Source organism: Tachyglossus aculeatus, chromosome 14 (genome assembly GCF_015852505.1).
Source record: "Tachyglossus aculeatus isolate mTacAcu1 chromosome 14, mTacAcu1.pri, whole genome shotgun sequence".
Lineage (NCBI taxonomy): Eukaryota > Metazoa > Chordata > Mammalia > Monotremata > Tachyglossidae > Tachyglossus > Tachyglossus aculeatus.
The window spans coordinates 18,649,859-18,669,472 of NC_052079.1; the positions used below are offsets into that span (position 1 = coordinate 18,649,859).

At 45.5% G+C, this 19,614-nt stretch overlaps 1 protein-coding gene across 1 annotated transcript in view; it reads right to left on the minus strand.

Moving 5' to 3' along the window:
* The window catches only part of CPM (carboxypeptidase M), a 43,350-nt gene that overhangs the window by 11,897 nt on the left and 11,839 nt on the right, over positions 1-19,614 (minus strand). The window contains exons 2-3 of the mRNA XM_038756054.1: positions 5,807-5,904; positions 1,672-1,844 (exon numbers count right to left, since the gene is read on the minus strand). Coding sequence (XP_038611982.1) covers positions 1,672-1,844; positions 5,807-5,904 — 271 coding nt within the window. The remainder of the gene's footprint in view (positions 1-1,671; positions 1,845-5,806; positions 5,905-19,614) is intronic.

The following is a 19,614-nucleotide window of genomic DNA, read 5'->3' on the forward strand; positions in this document are numbered from 1 at the left end:
CCCACTGTTGGGTAGGGACTGTCTCTATATGTCACCAACTTGTACTTCCCAAGCGCTTAGTACAGTGCTCTGCACACAGTGAGCGCTCAATAAATACGATTGATTGATTGAGGGGCTGTCCAGATGCCCATCCTCCTCCTTTTGGTCTGGGGTGAGCCCCTGAGATGGGCCAAGTCATCTGCATCTTGCTGGCCCTCAGCCATGAGCAGAGGCGAAGAGAGGGCTTTCATTCATTCACTTGCATTTACGGAGCGCTTACTGTGCGCAGAGCACTGTACTAAGCGCTTGGGAGGGTACAGTATAACAATAAACAGACACATTCCCTGCCCACAGCCAGCTTACGGGGCTTTCCAGGTTTTGCGGCGGAGGGTGGAGGAAGGAAAGTTCCCCGGCACAAAGTATTGTATCCAACCTAATTGGCCTGTATCTACCCCAGCGCTCAGTACAGTGCCTGGCACGTAGTAAGTGCCTAAACTAAGAAGCAGCGTGGCCTAGTGGATACAGCATGGGCATAGGAGTCGGAAGGAATGGGGTTGTAAGGGCAAGTCACTTCTTTGGGCCTGTTACCTCACCTGTAAAATGGGGATTAAGACTGTGAGCCCTATAATAATAATAATAATTAATTAGGGTTCTGGTTAAGCGCTGCTTGGAGAAGCAGCGTGGCTCAGCGGAAAGAGCCCGGGCTTTGGAGTCAGAGGTCGTGGGTTCAAATCCCGGCTCCACCAATTGTCAGCTGTGTGACTTTGGGCAACTCACTTAATTTCTCTGTGCCTCAGTTCCCTCATCTGTAAAATGGGGATTAAGACTGTGAGCCCCCCCCCGTGGGACAACCTGATCACCTTGTAACCTCCCCGGTGCTTAGAACGGTGCTTTGCACGTAGTAAGTGCTTAATAAATGCCATTATTATTATTATACAAGCAAAATCAGGTTGGACACAGTCCACGTCCCACATGGAGCTCACGGTCTTAATCCCCATTTTACAACTGAGGTAACTGAGGCACAGGGAAGTGAAGTGACTTGCCCAAAGCCACCCAGCAGACAAGTGGCCCTACTGAGAGCTCACCTCCTCCAGGAGGCCTTCCCAGACTGAGCCCCCTCCTTCCTCTCCATCCCCCCGGCCTTACCTCCTTCCCCTCCCCACAGCACCTGTATATATGTATATATGTTTGTACATATTTATTTTATTACTCTATTTTATTTGTACATATTTATTCTGTTTTATTTTGTTAATATGTTTTGTTTTGTTCTCTGTCTCCCCGTTCTAGACTGTGAGCCCACTGTTGGGTAGGGACCGTCTCTTTATGTTGCCAACTTGTACTTCCCAAGCGCTTAGTACAGTGCTCTGCACACAGTAAGCGCTCAGTACAGTGCTCTGCACACAGTAAGCGCTCAATAAATATGATTAAATGAATGAAGTGATGGAGCTGGGTTTAAAACCCATGACCTTCTGACCCGCAGGCCCGGGCTTTGTCCACTGTAGAGACTGTCCAGCATCATGAGCTTGCATCTACCCCAGCGCTTAGTACAGTCCCTGGCACATGGTAAGTGCTTAACAAGTGCGAAAGAAAATACCCTAAGCCCACCGCCTTGCCAAAAACAAGCCAAAAAATCCTTCTCCCCAGGCTGCAACAAACATTTCTTTATATTAGAGAGAAAAGGCTGTTCCTTACCTGCCTTCCGAGTAATAGCAGTTGGGCTCGGTGATGCTTTCAAATCCGTCGGGGTTCATGGAAGGCATGATATGGATGCGGGTGGTATCGAGCATGCGGGTGATGACTGGGTCCCGTCCGTCGTTGGTGACCAAGTGGTCGATCAGGTGAAGCAGCAGCTCCCTTCCCACGGTCTGCGGGACAGAGCGGAAGATGGCCATCGGGGAACGGCCAGTCCTATTTATTGAGCGTTTACTGCGTGCGGAGCACCGTATTGAACGCTCGGGAGAGCCCCTTCCTTCCTCTCCCCCTCGCCCCCCTCTCCATCCCCCCCATCTTACCTCCTTCCCTTCCCCACAGCACCTGTATATATGGATATATGTTTGTACATATTTATTACTCTATTTTACTTGTACATATCTATTCTATTTATTTTATTTTGTTAGCGTGTTTGGTTTTGTTCTCTGTCTCCCCCTTTTAGACTGTGAGCCAGCTGTTGGGTAGGGACTGTCTCTTTATGTTGCCAACTTGGACTTCCCAAGTGCTTAGTACAGTGCTCTGCACACAGTAAGAGCTCAATAAATACGACTGAATGAATGAATGACATCCCCTGCCCACGGTGAGCTTACTGTCTCGAGGGGGAGGCAGGCATTAATATTAATAAATTACACAGATGTAATCAAGTAGAGATATGAACCATGTGAGCCGGTTGTTGGGTAGGGATTGTCCCTTGCCGAACTGCACTTTCCAAGCGCTTAGTACAGTGCTCTGCACTCAGTAAGCGCTCAAAAATACAATTGAATGAATGAATTATAGAGGGAATCGGGCAAAATTCTACACAGAATAGTTCTTCCCACCGCAGGCTTACAGATAATAATAATTCATTCAATCCTATTTATTACTCTATTTTACTTGTACATATTTACTATTCTATTTATTTTCTTAATGACTTGCAATGTAATCAAGTAGAGATATGAAACATGTGAGCCGGTTGTTGGGTAGGGATTGTCCCTTGCCAAACTGCACTTTCCAAGCGCTTAGTACAGTGCTCTGCACTCAGTAAGCGCTCAAAAATACAATTGAATGAATGAATTATAGAGGGAATCAGGCCAAATTCTAAACAGAATAGTTCTTCCCACCACAGGCTTACAGATAATAATAATTCATTCAATCCTATTTATTACTCTATTTTACTTGTACATATTTACTATTCTATTTTCTTAATGACGTGCAATGTAATCAAGTAGAGATACGAAACATGTGAGCCGGTCGTTGGCTAGGGATTGTCTCTTGCCGAACTGCACTTTCCAAGCGCTTAGTACAGTGCTCTGCACTCAGTAAGCGCTCAAAAATAGAACTGAATGAATTACAGAGGGAGTTGAGCCAAATTCTACACAAAATAGTTCTTCCCACCACAGGCTTACAGATAATTCATTCAATCCTATTTATTACTCTATTTTACTTGTACATATTTACTATTCTATTTATTTTCTGAATGACGTGCATCTAGCTTTATTTCTATTTATTCTGATGACTTGACACCTGTCCACGTGTTTTGTTGTCTGTCTCCCCCTTCTAGACTGTGAGCCCACTGTTGGGCAGGGACCGTCTCTATATGTTGCCGACTTGTACTTCCCAAGCGCTTAGTACAGTGCTCTGCACTCAGTAAGCGCTCAAAAATACAGTAAATGAATGAATTACAGAGGGAATCGGGCCAAATTCTACACAGAATAGTTCTTCCCACCACAGGCTTACAGATAATAATTCATTCAATCCTATTACTCTATTTTACTTGTACATATTTACTATTCTATTTATTTTCTTAATGATGTGCATCTAGCTTTATTTCTATTTATTCTGATGACTGGACACCTGTCCACATGTTTTGTTTTGTTGTCTGTCTCCCCCTTCTAGACTGTGAGCCCGCTGTTGGGCAGGGACCGTCTCTATATGTTGCCGACTTGTACTTCCCAAGCGCTTAGTACAGTGCTCTGCACACAGTAAGCACTCAATAAGAATAATAATGATGGCATTTATTAACCGCTTACTATGTGCAAAGCACTGTTCTAAGCGCCGTACAGATCTACAGATCCTTGTAATGAGCAAACAAAAGCGGTTTGTGGTTACCATTTGCCCACCCTGGCTAGGGCGAAGTTTTTGACCTAACAATAAATAAAAAAACAATGAACGAGAAAGGTATTTTGGGCTCAGGACAGGAATTCCTCTCACTGATCTCCAGAGGTGATGGGTGCTTTTTCCTTTTGCCCTTTCCTCGAAAGTAGCTGGAGAAACACGTGTCTCAGTTTTGAACAGCCTGAAGTAGGGCTTCCCTGGCTTTTCATCCCTCTGACTTCATAACTCTATATGTTGCCATCGCTTCCCAAGCGCTTAGTACGGTGCTCTGCACACAGTAAGCGCTCAATAAATACGATTGATTGATAACTGACAGATCACCCTTCTCCACCCCCTCATCATCATCATCATCAATCATATTGAGCGCTTACTATGTGCAGAGCACTGTACTAAGCGCTTGGGAAGTACAAATTGGCAACACATAGAGACAGTCCCTACCCAACAGTGGGCTCACAGTCTAAAAGGGGGAGACAGAGAACAAAACCAAACATACCAACAAAATAAAATAAATAGGATAGATATGTACAAGTAAAATAGAGTAATAATAAATAGAGTCCACAGTAAGTTTATAGCGCACTTCCTTTGTCTCAGAAATAACACCATTAATCAATCAATCACCCCCTCTCAGGGTGGCACCAAAAAGTCACCCGTGCCGATTGTGCACCCTGTAGTCACCCCACCCTCCGTCCCACGGCACTTGTGTACGTAGCCATAATTTTCTTTTAAACATCTGTCTTCTCGTTTAGACTGTGAACTCCTCGTGGGCAGGGAATGCGTCTCCCTACTGTGTTGTACTGTCCTCTCCCAAGCGCCTAGTACAGTGCTCTACACACGGTAAGTGCCCAATAAATACGACTGACTGACTGATTCTCAAGTTCATCAAGTTCATTCAAGATCCTACTCCATCTAGGAAGCGGGGCGCTTTGCAAACGGCCAAGGATTTAGTAGGCGTTCGGCGTTGTCGAGAGGATCAGAAGGGCCCATAAACACCTAAACATGTGAATCGAGGAGGTAAGACGCGTTCTGATGGCGGCAGCGCTGCCAAACCATTACCTTCGTCATAAGGACCGAGGAGAACAAAATGAAAAGGACATAGGTTGCCAATTTGTACTTCCCAAGCGCTTAGTCCAGTGCTCTGCACACAGTAAGCGCTCAATAAATACGATTGATGATGATGTGAAAATGTGTTGCCGACCTGTACTTCGCAAGCGCTTAGTACAGTGCTCTGCACACAGTAAGCGCTCAATAAATACGATTGATTGATTGGCAGTGGTCTGGTGAACTCGTAGTGCAGCATTATAATCGAGTCTATAACGACCAGCGCCACAGCACAAATTTAATGGGGGGAAAAGAATCTGCATTTCTCTGCCTTCCTGGTATAATAATAATAATGTTATTTGTCAAACACTATGCGTCACTCACTGTTCTAAACACGGAGGTAGATACCAATTAATCTGGTCAGACACAGTCCCGGTCCCACAAGGGAGAGAACAGGTATTGGGAACCCATTTTACAGTTGAGGAAACCGAGGCCCAGAGAAGGTCAGTAATTTGCCCGCGGTAACTTGCCCTGATTGCCAGGCCCGTGCTCTTTCCACTAGGCCACACTGTTTCCAAGCCCAGGAGTAGAAGGAGAAGATACCCTTGTTCCACTGGATTTATTGAGCGCTTACTGTGGGCAAAGCACTGTATAAGCGCTCGGGAGAGTCCAGCATAACGCGGCCTTTCAAATTCATTCAATCGTATTTATTGAGCGCTTTCTGTGTGCAGAGCACTGTACTAAGCGCTTGGGAAGTGCAAGTTGGCAACATACAGAGACGGTCCCTACCCAACAGCGGGCTCACAGGCTAGAAGGGGGAGACGGAGAACAAAACAAAGCATATTAACAAAATAAGTAGGATAAATATGTACAAGTAAAATAGAGTAATAAATACGTACAAACATATATACAGGTGCTGTGGGGAAGGGAAGGAGGTAAGGCGGGGGGGATGGAGAGGGGGAGGAGGGTCAAGGGCCACGCTTACCTCGTCCCCGTGCATGTTAGCCACATATTTGAACTCAGGAATCCCAACTGTGTGCTTGGTTGGAAACCTTCCCAGGACGAGAACCCACAGGTTTCTACCTGAGGGAAAGAAAGGCCAAATAAGTTGGATTTACGGTGCCAAATTATACAGACAGAAAATAACATTAGAGCAGGCAACAGAAAACAAATGCTACTCGGCCCCTCTCCTGATTCCTTTTTCCTAAAAACGGATTATGTCCAGAGGCATAACACTTCGAAGTTCATACTTAGTGTACTGCCAGCCAAGTGCTTTTTTCCTTTCAAAAGACAAATATCTCATTTAAATATTGCGGAATAAGTGTTTTCTCTAGACTGAGGTCTGAGTCTTCATTTTCAGAGGTATTTACACATTTTTTATGACTCAAGCAACGTTCTAGTTCATTCATCCAATATAGACGGCACAGTTTTCATAGAATATATAGCTTTCAGTGGTTAATATGTGAAGGCAGAGGGCTGAGGATTTTGGACAGAAAAGGAAACCATCAGCCAGACCAAAGACGAAGAAAACTTAAGAAAGCATTCCTAACGGAAAGGGCTTTTATAAGGGTAGAGGTCAGCACCATTTAGGGGTAAAAGAGCCAAACAAAATCAATCAATTGTATTTTGAGCGCTTACTGTGTGCAAAGCAGTGGACTAAGCGCCTGGGAAGTACAAGCTGGCAACATATAGAGACGGTCCCTACCCAACAGCGGGCTCACAGTCTAAACGGGGGAGACAGAGAACAAAACCAAACATACTAACAAAATAAAATAAATAGGATATGTACAAGTAAAATAAATATCCTCACTACATACATATCTGTCATTTATACATTTATATTAATGTCTGTCTCCCCCCACCCTTCAGCCTGCAAGCTCACTGTGGGCAGGGAATGTGTCTGTTTATTGTTGTATTGTACTCTCCCAAGCTATTAGTACAGTGCTCTGCACACAGTAAGTGCTCAACAAATACGGCTGACTGAATGAATCAATTATTACTTTCACTTTATAACAACCATTCCTTACAAATTATCATCATCATCATCATCAATCGTATTTATTGAGCGCTTACTTTGTGCAGAGCACTGTACTAAGCGCTTGGGAAGTACAAGTTGGCAACATATAGAGACAGTCCCTACCCACCAGTGCGCTCAGTCTAAAAGGGGGAGACAGAGAACAAAACCAAACATACTAACAAAATAAAATAAATAGAATAGATATGTACAAGTAAAAGAGATAAATGCATAGAGTAATAAATATGTACAAACACGTTTGTTCATATCAAAGCGATCTCTGTGCAGAAAGGTAAGTTAAAGGTTATTCAAGCTATCGCCTCAGTTGTCCGAATCCGAAGTGATTATTAAATATTAGGTCCAAATGCTCAGTGTAAAATCTCAGTCCCCAGGGAAATTTTTATTAAGCTGCTCTTCCGCGTAGCAACCAATACTGGTAACCTAGTGACCTGATCAGTGCTCCTTCAAACCCAGGTAATATCTTATTGTGCGAGGGAGCATTGACTAAGCTGATTGAGGTCATAAAATTCAACAATCTTTGTATTTGGAAGCTTCTGAAATTACTTTAAAACCGATTCACTGTGTTTTAAAGTGTAACCAATGTGATGAAAGCAAGTGCTAATGGATGTATGTTGTCAGGATTAAGTTGAATCTGAGGCGGTGCATATAATTTCCTGTTGAAAGATAGGATGGAATGTAAATGCGTATTTGAGACATCAAAGAGCGAACCCAACTGATGAAAATATTTTGAGATAAACTGGAAATCTAAAAGAGTTGTGGATAGAAAAGTTAGCTCGCTAAGCACCAATAGACGGAAATGTCAACTGTTATTTTTTGACTATATAAAGCTTTACTGACTAAATTCAAGTGAGGTAATCTTGTGGGGTACAACGAAGCTTCAATTCGAGTTAAATGATAAGTGAAAACATTTATCGCTGATCTTTGCAGACAGAGCATTTAAAAATAAAAGGAAAAAATTTTCTATTAAATACCCTCTCGCAACGCAACCGTTCCGCTGTCAATCGTCACAATCTTTATTATAAATGTTTTCCAGCCTCCTTGGAATGAACTGCTCAGAAAGGACCACTATAAATGCAGTTAAAGAAAGCATCACTTTTCAGGATTTTATGGCAATGGCATAAACTAGCTCCCTTCTACTGCAATTAAGTAGACAAAACCAAATTGAGGTTTCCCCACTTGTGGAAATAAAACGTTGCCATCAGATACTTTTTTGAGCTTTTTTTTTTTTCCTTTTTGCTGGGACTATCCAAGAGGAAAATAAAACCACTCTTAAAAGCAAAAAGCGGTGAAAACTATAGATGAAATTATATGAAGGCTTGCCAATCACCCACATGTAGAAGATGTCATTTCTAACATAATATTCTTTACAGCGGAAAAGAGAGAAAAAGAAAACACTGCAAACCATGGCAGGTTTAAAAACGCCACATTTTTTTCAGCTAGCAATGAATCATCATCATCAATCGTATTTATTGAGCGCTTACTATGTGCAGAGCACTGTACTAAGCGCTTGAATCTATTCAATTGATTCATTGCACAGCAATGAATCTATTTCCAGGAAGAGATTCCCAACAAAGAAAACTTTTCTGGATCAAAAAACCGCGTTTATAGATGCCGCGTGGTAACTTTCATCCGTGTGAGAGGGGAATCTCACAATCAATCGTATTTATTGAGCGCTTACTGTGTGCAGAGCACTGTACTAAGCGCTTGGGAAGTCCAAGTTGGCAACATATAGAGACAGTCCCTACCCAACGGTGGGCTCACAGTCTAAAAGGGGGAGACAGAGAACAAAACCAAACATACTAACAAAATAAAATAGATATGTACAAGGAAGATAAATAAAGTCACTATCGCCTCCCGAGTATTTAGAGAATGAAAGGGAAGGAATTCAACTCTGAATGAACTCAATTTTAAAGGTTAAATTGTGCGCAGCAAAGGAGGCAATGAGCACATTAAAGAATAAAGCTAAAGGCTTTCTAAGAATTTCCTTTCCATCGACACTTCTGTTTTCATTTAAACGTAAGGGTATAATTTGGTTTCCTTTTCCTAGAGTGAAATGGGATGGGAGACAACAGCAAAGTAGGGAGTTGGGGTTAGAATAATAATGTCTTCTAGACTGTGAGCCCGTTTTTGGGTAGGGACCGTCTCTATATGTTGCTGACTTGTACTTCCCAAGCGCTTGGTACAGTGCTCTGCACACAGCAAGCGCTCAATAAATACGATTGAATGAGTGAATAATGGCGTTTATTAAGCGCTTACTCTGTGCAAAGCACTGTTCTAAGCGGTCAGAAGTAACTGGGGCTGCCTCAGGTTTTAAACAGACGGGCGAAATCGGTCGCAACCACTCTGGTTGTCCACCCTTGTTCATTTCTGGGACTGCCCATGGGTAAAGAAAAGAACAGCTTGCTACATGGACAATGTGAGCCCCATTCGGGACAGGGACTTTCCAACCCTATTTGCTTGTATCCCCCCCGCCCCCACCACCACCAGCGCTTAGTACAGAGCCTGGCACCTAGTAAGTGCTTCCCAAATACCACTATTCTTATTATGACCGCACAGTCTTGTTAGCAGACTGCATTCCCTGCTATACAGTCCACACGGCCTCCTGGAGAAAGAATGCGCCAGCTACTGTAATAATAATAATTATTATTATGGCATTTATTAAGCGCTTACTATGTGCAAAGCACTGTTCTAAGCGCTGGGGGGATACAAGGTGATGAGGTGATAACACGTGGGGCTCACAGTCTTCATCCCCATTTCCCAGATGCGGGAACTGAGGCCCAGAGAAGTGAAGTGACTGGCCCAAAGTCACACAGCTGACAAGTGGCAGAGCTGGGATTTGAACCCATGACCTCCCTAAAGCCCGTGCTCTTTCCCACTGAGCCACGCGGACTGTAGAAGTCGACACTGTCACCTGGAGACGGGAGTAGAGTTTTTTCGTTTGTTGATTTTGGTCTGGTAGCTGTTAAGCTTTTACTACGTGCCAGGCCACTGTACTAAGCGCTGGGAGGGACACAGGTTGATCGGGTTGGTCCCACACGGGGCTCACAGCCTGAATCCCCTTTTTCCAGTTGAGGGAACTGAGGCCCAGAGAAGTGAAGGGACTTGCCCAAGGTCACACAGCAGACAAGCGATGGACCTTGTGTCTGCTTGTTGTTGTCTTGTACTCTCCCAAGCGCTGCCGGTCTGGAGCCAACGGATGTGAACCAAAGAGAGGGAAAAACCTTCTGAAAGAAGGGAAGACAAACTCCTTTGGAATGAACAAATCCGCTCCTAGAACTCTTGTGAGAAGCAGTGTGGCCTAGTGGAGAGGGCACGGGCCTGGGAATCAACAGGACTTTAGCAAATATCATAAATACTACTGCTATTGCTACTACTATTATTATTATTATTAAGTAATAGACTGTGTAATAGTCTGTAATAGACTATTAAGTATTATATTAAGTAATAGACTGTGTAAAAGTAATAGCTTTTAGACTGTGAGCCCACTGTTGGGTAGGGACTGTCATCATCATCATCATCATCAATCGTATTTATTGAGCGCTTACTATGTGCAGAGCACTGTACTAAGTGCTTGGGAAGTACAAATTGGCAACATATAGAGACAGCCCCTACCCAACAGTGGGCTCACAGTCTAAAAGGGGGAGACAGAGAACAAAACCAAACATACTAACAAAATAAAATAAATAGAATAGATATGTACAAATAAAATAAATAAATAGAGTAAAAAATATGTACAAACATATATACTGTCTCTATATGTTGCCAATTTGTAGTTCCCAAGCGCTTAGTACAGTGCTCTGCACACAGTAGGCGCTCAATAAATACGATTGATGATGATGATGATGAAGTATAAGGACGAGTGTTTTGAAATCGTTCTTCCGGGACAGTAGCTTGGAACCGATCGCGGGGAGTGGGCTCTTTAAACCCTGGGGCTTCCAAACTAGGTTAGAGGACAAAGCCCTTTTTGATAAGTGTTAAAACGGATGACAAACCAACTGGAAACCAAAGACAATTAAACGAGCATCATGGTAGGATAAAGATCCAAGTGAAACAGTTTTCGATGGCAGCACGAAGAGCCCAGAGTAAAGCTACTTAATAATAATAATGATGATGGCAGGTGTTAAGCGCTAGAAGCAGCGTGGCTCAGGGGAAAGAACATGGGCTTTGGAGTCAGAGGTCATGGGTTCAAATCCCAGCTCTGTTAATTGCCAGCTGTGTGACTTTGGGCAAGTCACTTGACTTCTCTGTGCCTCAGTTACCTCATCTGTAAAATGGGGATGAAGACTGTGAGCCCCCCGTGGGGCAACCTGATCACCTTGTAATCTCCCCAGCGCTTAGAACAGTGCTTTGCACATAGTAAGTGCTTAATAAATGCTATCATTATTGTTATTATTATTCTTATGTGCCAAGCACTGTTCTAAGCACTGGTGGGGGATACAACGTAATCAGGTTGTCCCCACGTGGGGCTCACAGTCTTCATCCCCATTTTCCAGATGAGGGAACAATAATAATAATAATAATAATGGCATTTATTAAGCGCTTACTATGTGCAAAGCACTGTTCTAAGCGCAGGGGAGGTTACAGTGTGATCAGGTTGTCCCACGGGGGGGGCTCCCAGTCTTCATCCCCATTTTCCAGATGAGGGAACTGAGGCTCAGAGAAGTGAAGTGACTTGCCCAAAGTCATACAGCTGACATTAATAATAATAATGGTATTTATTAAGCACTTACTATGTGCAAAGCAATGTTCTAAGCGCTGAATAATGATGGTATTTGTTAAGCACTATGTGCAAAGCACTGTTCTAAGCACTGGGGGGATACACGGTGATCAGGTTGTCCCACGTGGGGCTCACAGTCTTCACCCCCATTTTCCAGATGAGGGAACTGAGGCTCAGAGAAGTGAAGTGACTTGCCCAAAGTCACCCAGCTGACAAGTGGCGGAGCCGGGATTAGAACCCACGACCTCTGACTCCCAAGCCCGGGCTCTTTCCACTGGGCCACACTGCTTCTCTTGGGTCAAAAGGGAAAAGAAAACACTTTGTCATGACTCTTAAAGGATGAGGGGGTATCATTGCGTCTCCTTTTGAAAATGGGTGGAGACCCCCATTTTAAATCGCTTAGTCTCAGAGAATTGAATTAAGGTAGAATTAATCAAGTTAACAATGCTTGACCAACCCAGAGACAGGCAGGTTGAGTCAACAGGGTGTTGAAATCTGACTCCTTGGTTGATTTGAAGAGAAAGTGTTAACTAAGCAAGCATTTTTAACTCCTCCGTGCCTCATTTCTGTTATCAGATGGGGATGGGCATTGTCATCCTCTACCCAATTTTCACTGAATGATGATGATAATGATGGCATTTGTTAAGCGCTTACTATGTGCAAAGCACTGTTCAAAGCGCTGGATAATAATGATAATGATAACAGTAGTAACTGTGGTATTTGTTAAGTGTTTACTGTGTGCTGGGCACTGTACTAAGCACTTGGGGTGGATGTTTGACATAGGAGTTTGGCAAAACTTTTGTGGTAAGCTTAATATGAGTCTGTATTTAACATGATCTCAGAATCAATTTCTTCCATAAGGATCTTCCTCAGGACATAAAAACAGCGCTTTGCATATAGTAAGCACTTAATAAATGCCATTATTATTATTATTATTAGTAGTAGTAGTAGTAGTAGTAGTAGTAGTAGTATTGAATGGAAATATTTGGGAAAGACGAGTGTTCACACCCAAACAATTTTGATGCTTTTCTTTCCTTTATTATTTCTTTTATACTCCCGTGAAATCAGTTATTCGTATTTACAGAGCACAGATTATCACTAAGCGTTTGGGCGAGTACAGTATAACAACAGACACATTCCCTGCCCACAAAGAGCTTACACTTCCTTTTATAAATCTTAAAGACCTGTTCAGTAAAAAAAAAAAAAATACTCCACATTCATCTGCAATACTCCCAGTGATAAATAAAAATCCCTTCTACCCCTTAAAGAGCGGTTACAATTGCAGCCACACCTAGAGTTTACCAAAGTTTCCAAAGTGTTCTCGATATTCAAAAGAAGGACTCCAACCTTCTGTAGTTGGGACAGGCTTCCATAATTACACCATCAGAGCGAGCTTTGGGATTTTACTGACTGCACTGGGTTGTGCTTTCACTGAAAGAGATTTATAGCAACTGAAAAACCATGCTTTTTCCACCCACTTTTGAAAACCAGTAAGTGCAGCTCACAGCCTGTGGAGCTTCAAGGTCAACCTGCATGAAAATTGGGGCTGGGAACGGGCATTTGAGGTTGAAAATTAACTCCCGATCATTCCCTGAAATTGCTATGTTAATAGGCATTGGGGGAAATCGCAGAGGACAGGAGGAAAAGAATATGCAGCATTTGCCACTTGATGTGAACTGGAGAAGCGGCATGGCCAAGTGACTAGAGCACATGTCTGCGAGTCGGAAAGACCTGGTTTCAAATTCGGGGTGGGCCGCCTGTCTGCTGTGTGACCTGAGGCTAGTCGCTTCACTTCTCTGGGCCTCGGTTACCTCATCCGGAAAGTGGGGATTAAGACTGTGAACCTCATGTGGGACAGGGACTAAATCCAACCTGACAAATCTGTATGTACCCAGGGCTTAGAACGACGGTGCCTGGCACAAATACCATAAATTATTATTATTATAATAACATTTCTCCTTTCGGTTGTCCCCTGGTGGAGAGTAGGGCACTTCTGGAGACCCAAAGAAAGGAAGAGGGGAAGATGGAGAAATCCAGTCCCCTTTCCTCCCCCCATCTTCTGCTCCTCCTTTGCCTGGAGTTTCGCCCCTGCCCTTACTGTAAGGCCCGGGTCATTTCAACTGGTGGGAAGACACAGCTGTTCGCAGCATCCTTATCTCTGGAATTCCGAATGACCAAACTAAACGGCCTTCAAAATGTGGAAGAATTCCGGCTCAAGGCGGAGCCCGGAGATAAATCCCGGTGGCAACTGCAGTTTGCCGAGCTTCCAGAGTCCCGAGATGAAGACCAGGCTGAGCTTCCAGAATCCCGAGATAAAGACAGGGAAGCAGAAGGGAGAATCCTGGAGAAGTGGAAATCTCCCAACGAGGCAGTGTCTCCTAAACCCGCCTCATTACTTTGGGCCAGCTTCATTAAGCGTGTTTCTTTTCTTTGCCAAGCGCTTACTTTGGGTCAAGCCCTGTTCTAAATTAACAAGTTAATTGGGCCTGATACAGTCCCTGTTCTACGTGAGGCTCACAGGCTAAATAGGAAGGAGAGCAGGGACTGAATCCTCATGTGAGCTCCCTGTGGGCAGGGAATGTGTCTTATCACTGTACTCTCCCAAGCGCTTATTGCAGTGCTTTGCACACGGCGAGCGCTCAAAAAGTGACTGAATTGGATAGCTGAGGAAACTGAGGCACAGAGAAGTGAAGCGACTTGCCCAAATTTTACAGCAGGAAAGTGTCGGAGCCACGGTTAGGACCCAGGTCCTCTGATTCCCAGGCCACTGCTCTTTCCGCTAGGCCGTGCTGCTTCTTATTTCCCTTATTGGCCTGGATTCTTGGCTAAATTTGCATGCTTCAGCCTCTTGTTTCAAACCCCTGAATTGAAAAGAGAATGGTTCTCTACAAACCTGTGTCTTGTTTCTAACAGAGGAAGATGTGGGGCGCGGATCAGATGGAGCCACTGATAGCAGCAGTCTCATTTCAGAGTCACACAACAGCCTCCTCAGAGCAGGGGCTGGCAGAGGTGAATCAACTGAAACCTTTGAGCATCTGGTAGAAACTCAATTGTACCATTTAAACACACGTTAATACAGTTTACTTCACGGTGGAGGCGTAATTATGAATAAGAGGATTGTAAGTTAGCATTGCCGTTTTCTAATGGGAGGGAGAAGGAGAGAGAGAAGTGGGAAAGAAAGGGAAAACGGGGGGCGGAGATGGAGCCAGGGTCAGGGGGAAAGGCAGAATCAGTCAGTCGATCGTATTTATTGAGCACTTACTAGGTGCAGAACACTGTAATAATAATAATAATGGCATTTATTAAGTGCTTACTATGAGCCACGCACTGTTCTGAGCTCTGGGGAGGTTACAAGGCGATCAGGTTGTCCCATGGGGGGCTCACAATCTTCATCCCCATTTTACAGATGAGGTAACAGGAAGTGAAGTGACTTGCCCACAGTCACACGGCTGACAATTGGCGGAGCCGGGATTTGAACCCATGACCTCTGACTCCAAAGCCTGGGCTCTTTCCACTGAGCCACGCTGCTTCACTGTACTATGCGCTTGGGCGAGTACGGTGTAACAATATAACGGACACATTCCCTGCCCACAGCGAGCCCTTTACGGTAAGTGGAGGGGAAAAACAGCATGACATAGTGGATTGAGCCCGGGCCTGGGGGTCAGGAGATCGTGGGTTCTAATTCCGACTCGGCCACTTCTCTGCTGGGTGACCGTGGGCAAGTCACTGGGCTTCTCTGGGCCTCGGTTCCCTCATCTGGAAAAGGGGGATGGAGACCGTGAGCCCCACGTGGTGTCCAGCCCGATTTGCTTGCGTCCAACCGGGCGCTTAGTTCAGTGCCGGGCACACAGTAAGTACTTAACACATAGCACAATTATTATTACTATTAACCTCCAGGGGCCAGAACAAAGTGTGTGTGGGGGGGGGGGGGGGGGGCGGTGAGAAGCAGGGAGTGTGTTTGTGTGTGTGTTGTGTGTGTTTTGCAGGGGTGGGGGAGATTAAGAGGAGAGATAAACTATGTCACAATTACGCTCCTCTTCCTGTCACTGGTGTGGGCCCAACCCAGTCCCAACAGAACCCGCCTTTCCAGGCTGCTCCTTGGGGTTTCCAGCGGGACGGGATGGCCACGTCTGGAAGATCCGGAAGCTCCACGGAGCGGGAAAGACCAGTTCTGAGCCGGCCAGGGGCCCTCTGGGGCCACTGCTAGCCCCCCTAGACTCTTAGCTGGTTGTGGGCAGGGAATGTGTATGTTTATTGTATCGCCCTCTCCCCAACGCTTAATACACAGTAAGCGCTCAATAAATACGACTGAATGAACCGCCTTTGCCGAGCTCGGGGGGCAGCTGCTTGCCACGAGGAAGGAGAATGAGGAAGAGGAGGGGTTTCCTTCTCTATTAGGGTACAAGCTCCTTTGAGGGCACGGGGGCTAAGTACAGTGGTCTGCAGGCAGTACGGGCTCAATGATAATAATAATAATGATGGCATTTGTTAAGCGCTTACTATGCGCAGAGCACTGTTCTAAGTGCTGGGGGGGATACAAGGTGATCAAGTTGCCCCACGTGGGGCTCACAATCTTTTAATCCCCATTTTACAGATGAGGTAACTGAGGCTCAGAGAAGTGAAGTGACTTGCCCAAGGTCATACAGCAGACATGTGGCGGAGTCGGGATTTGAACCCATGACCTCTGACTCCAAAGCCCGTGCTCTTTCCACTGAGAAGTGCTTCCTATGTGCCACGCACTGTACTAAGCGCCGGGGTAGATACAAGCTGATCGGGTTGGACACAGTCCCTGTCCTTCATTCATTCATTCCGTCGTATTTATTGAGCGCTTACTGTGTGCAGAGCACTGGACTAAGCGCTTGGGAAGTACAAGCCAGCAACATCTGGAGACGGTCCCGGGCGCTCAGTCTCGAAGGGGGAGACAAACAACAAAACGTAGACAGCTCACAGTTTCAATCCCCATTTTACAGATTTAGGCACAGCGATGTGAAGTGACTTGCCCAAGGCCACAGAGCAGACAAGCGGCAGGGCCATTCGTTCGTAGTTTCCGAGCGCTTACTGCGTGCAGAGCATTTTACAAAGGGCTTGGGAGAGTACGATATAACCGAGGCGCATACTGGGCCTCGGCCCCGTCCCCCACCTCCTCCCTGCGGCCCTCTTCTCCAATTCTCTCCTTGACCCCCTCCTCTCTGGCTTCTGCCCACTTCACAGCACAGAAACCGCCCTGTAAGTGATCGCCAATGACCTCCTTCTTGCCAAATCCAACAGCCACCCTAATCCTCCCTGTCCTCTCGGGGGCCTTGGACACTGTGGCCCATCCCTTTCTCCTGGAAACCTTATCCAACCTCAGCTTCACTGACACCGTCCTCTCCCGGTTCTCCTCCCAACTCTCTGGCCGCTTATTCTCGGTGTCTTTCACGGGCTCCTCCTCCGCCTCCCACCCCCTAACTGTGTGTGTGGGGGTCCCTCAAGGTTCAGTTTTGGGTCCCCTTCTATTCTCCACCTACACCCACTTCCTTGAGGAACTCCTTTGCTCCCACGGGAATCATCTACGGATGATTCCCAAATCTCCGTCTCCAGCCCTGACCTCTCTCCCTCTCTTCAGTCTCACATTTCCTCCTGCCCTCAGGACACCTCGACTTGGATGTCCCACCCAAACCCTGTCCTCCCCGTTTTCATTCATTCAATCTTATTGATTGAGCGCTTGCGGAGCACTGTACTAAGCGCTTGGGAAGTACAAGTTGGCAACATATAGAGACGGTCCCTACCCAACAGTGGGCTCACAGTCTAGAAGTCTGACATGAGCCCCTTCCTTCCTCTCCCCCTCGTCCCCCTCTCCATCCCCCCCATCTTACCTCCTTCCCTTCCCCACAGCACCTGTATATATGTTTGTACATATTTATTACTCTATTTATTTTACTTGTACATATCTATTCTATTTATTTTATTTTGTTAGTATGTTTGGTTTTGTTCTCTGTCTCCCCCTTTTAGACTGTGAGTCCGCTGTGGACCGTCTCTATATGTTGCCAACTTGGACTTCCCAAGCGCTTAGTCCAGTGCTCTGCACACAGTAAGCGCTCAATAAATACGATTGATGATGATGATCTCTGTGGTCAGGCCCGCCAACCTCTCTGTCTCACAGGCCCATAACCTTGGCATTACCTTTGACTCATCGTTCTCACTCAACCCACATCTTCAATCTGTCAGCAAATCCAGTCGGTTCAACCATCACAACAGCGCTAAAATCTGCCCTTTCCTCTCCATCCAAACTCCTACCGAGTTAATCCAAGCAATTATCCCCTTCCGCCTTAATTACTGTATCAGCAGCCTCCTCCTCACTGACCTCCCTGCCTCCTGTCTCTCTCCACTCCAGTCCACGCTTCACGCTGCTTGGCCGGATCATTTTTCTCCCAAAATGATCAGGCCATGTTTCCCCACTCTTGGACAACCTCCAGTGACAGCCCAACCAGGAGAAGCAGCGTGGCTCGGTGGAAAGAGCACGGGCTGGGGAGCCAGAGGTCATGGGTTCTAATTCCGGCTCTGCCGCTTAATAATAATAATAATGATGGCATTTATTAAGCGCTTACTTTGAGCAAAGCACTGTTCTAAGCACTGGGGAGGTTACAAGGTGATCAGGTTGTCCCTCGTGGGGCTCACAGTCTTCACCCCCATTTTCCAGATGAGGTCACTGAGGCCCAGCGAAGTGAAGTGACTTGCCCAAAGTCACCCAGCTGACAAGTGGCGGAGCCGGGATTGGAACCCATGACCTCTGAATCCAAAATCCGGGCTCCTTCCACTGAGCCACGCCGCTTCTCTAGTCGCACACTCTAGTCACACACAGCTGACAAGTCACACACTTGTTAGCTGTGTGACTTTGGGCAAGTCACTGACCTTCTCTGGGCCTCCGTTACCTCGTCTGTAAAATGGGGATGAAGACTGTGAGCCCCACGTGGGCCAACCTGATCACCTTGTATCCCCCCCCAGCATATAGAACAGTGCTTCGCACATAATAAGCATTTAACAAATGCCATCATTATTTATTATTATTATTTATCCACCTTCACACCATCTCGTCTCAGTACCAACATCCTGCCTCGGGCTTGGAACGCCCTTCCTCTTCACACCTGACAGGTAAACAATAATAATAATAATAATAATTAAAAAACACCCTACTGATCTTCGTCTCTGTGTTGTGCTAATGTTTTCTTTCATCTCTGTCCCTTTTCTTTATTATCTCATGAGACCCCCAGAGGGCCAGGGGCAGTATCTAATTCCCCCCTCTGCAGTACTTTGCACACAGTGCTTAATAAAAAGCACTGCAATTAAAAAGATTGCATAGTTATTAGGAACAGAAGTAACCACTGCAATGCGCTTGAAACTTCAACTTCAGCTGGATCGATTTGATTTTTTGGGGGGGGGGGGGGGAATTTATATTGGTTGACAAAATGAAAAAATAGGGCTATACTTTTATGGGGGGGGATTTTTGGAAGCGCTTGGCTCTTTCAAAACAACACTTAACTCAAGTGCTAACAAGTCAAGTAAACCACATGGACCGAATATCTCAAGTTTACGGAAAAATGCTATAACCAAAACAAAGATGACATTTGAAATCACAAACAATCCATCCGGGGCGGATCCGCACCCTTAACGTGCCTGCGAATTCGGCCATACGGTGCTCTCCCAAGTGCTCAGTACAGTGACCTGCACATAGTAAGCGGTCGATACATGGCTGATTGATTAAAATGTACCTCCGGACTTTAGTCTTTTTCCGTGTTTGCATCACAACCGGTATTTCTCGTTGTAAGCTTGTTGTGGGCGGGGAACGTGCCGCAACTCTCCAAAGCGCTTGGTACAGCGCTCTGCACACGGTATGTGCCCCCCAAACACCACTGATTGATTGATTGATTGATTGGACGGTCCGGGGCACAAAGAAAATGTGCCACAATGGGTCACAAAGTTATAGAGGAGGAAAAAAAAAATAGAGGTTTGGTAGGTTACAAAGTGACAGAGTCAATCAGTATGCACTGTACGTTTTCCAGGG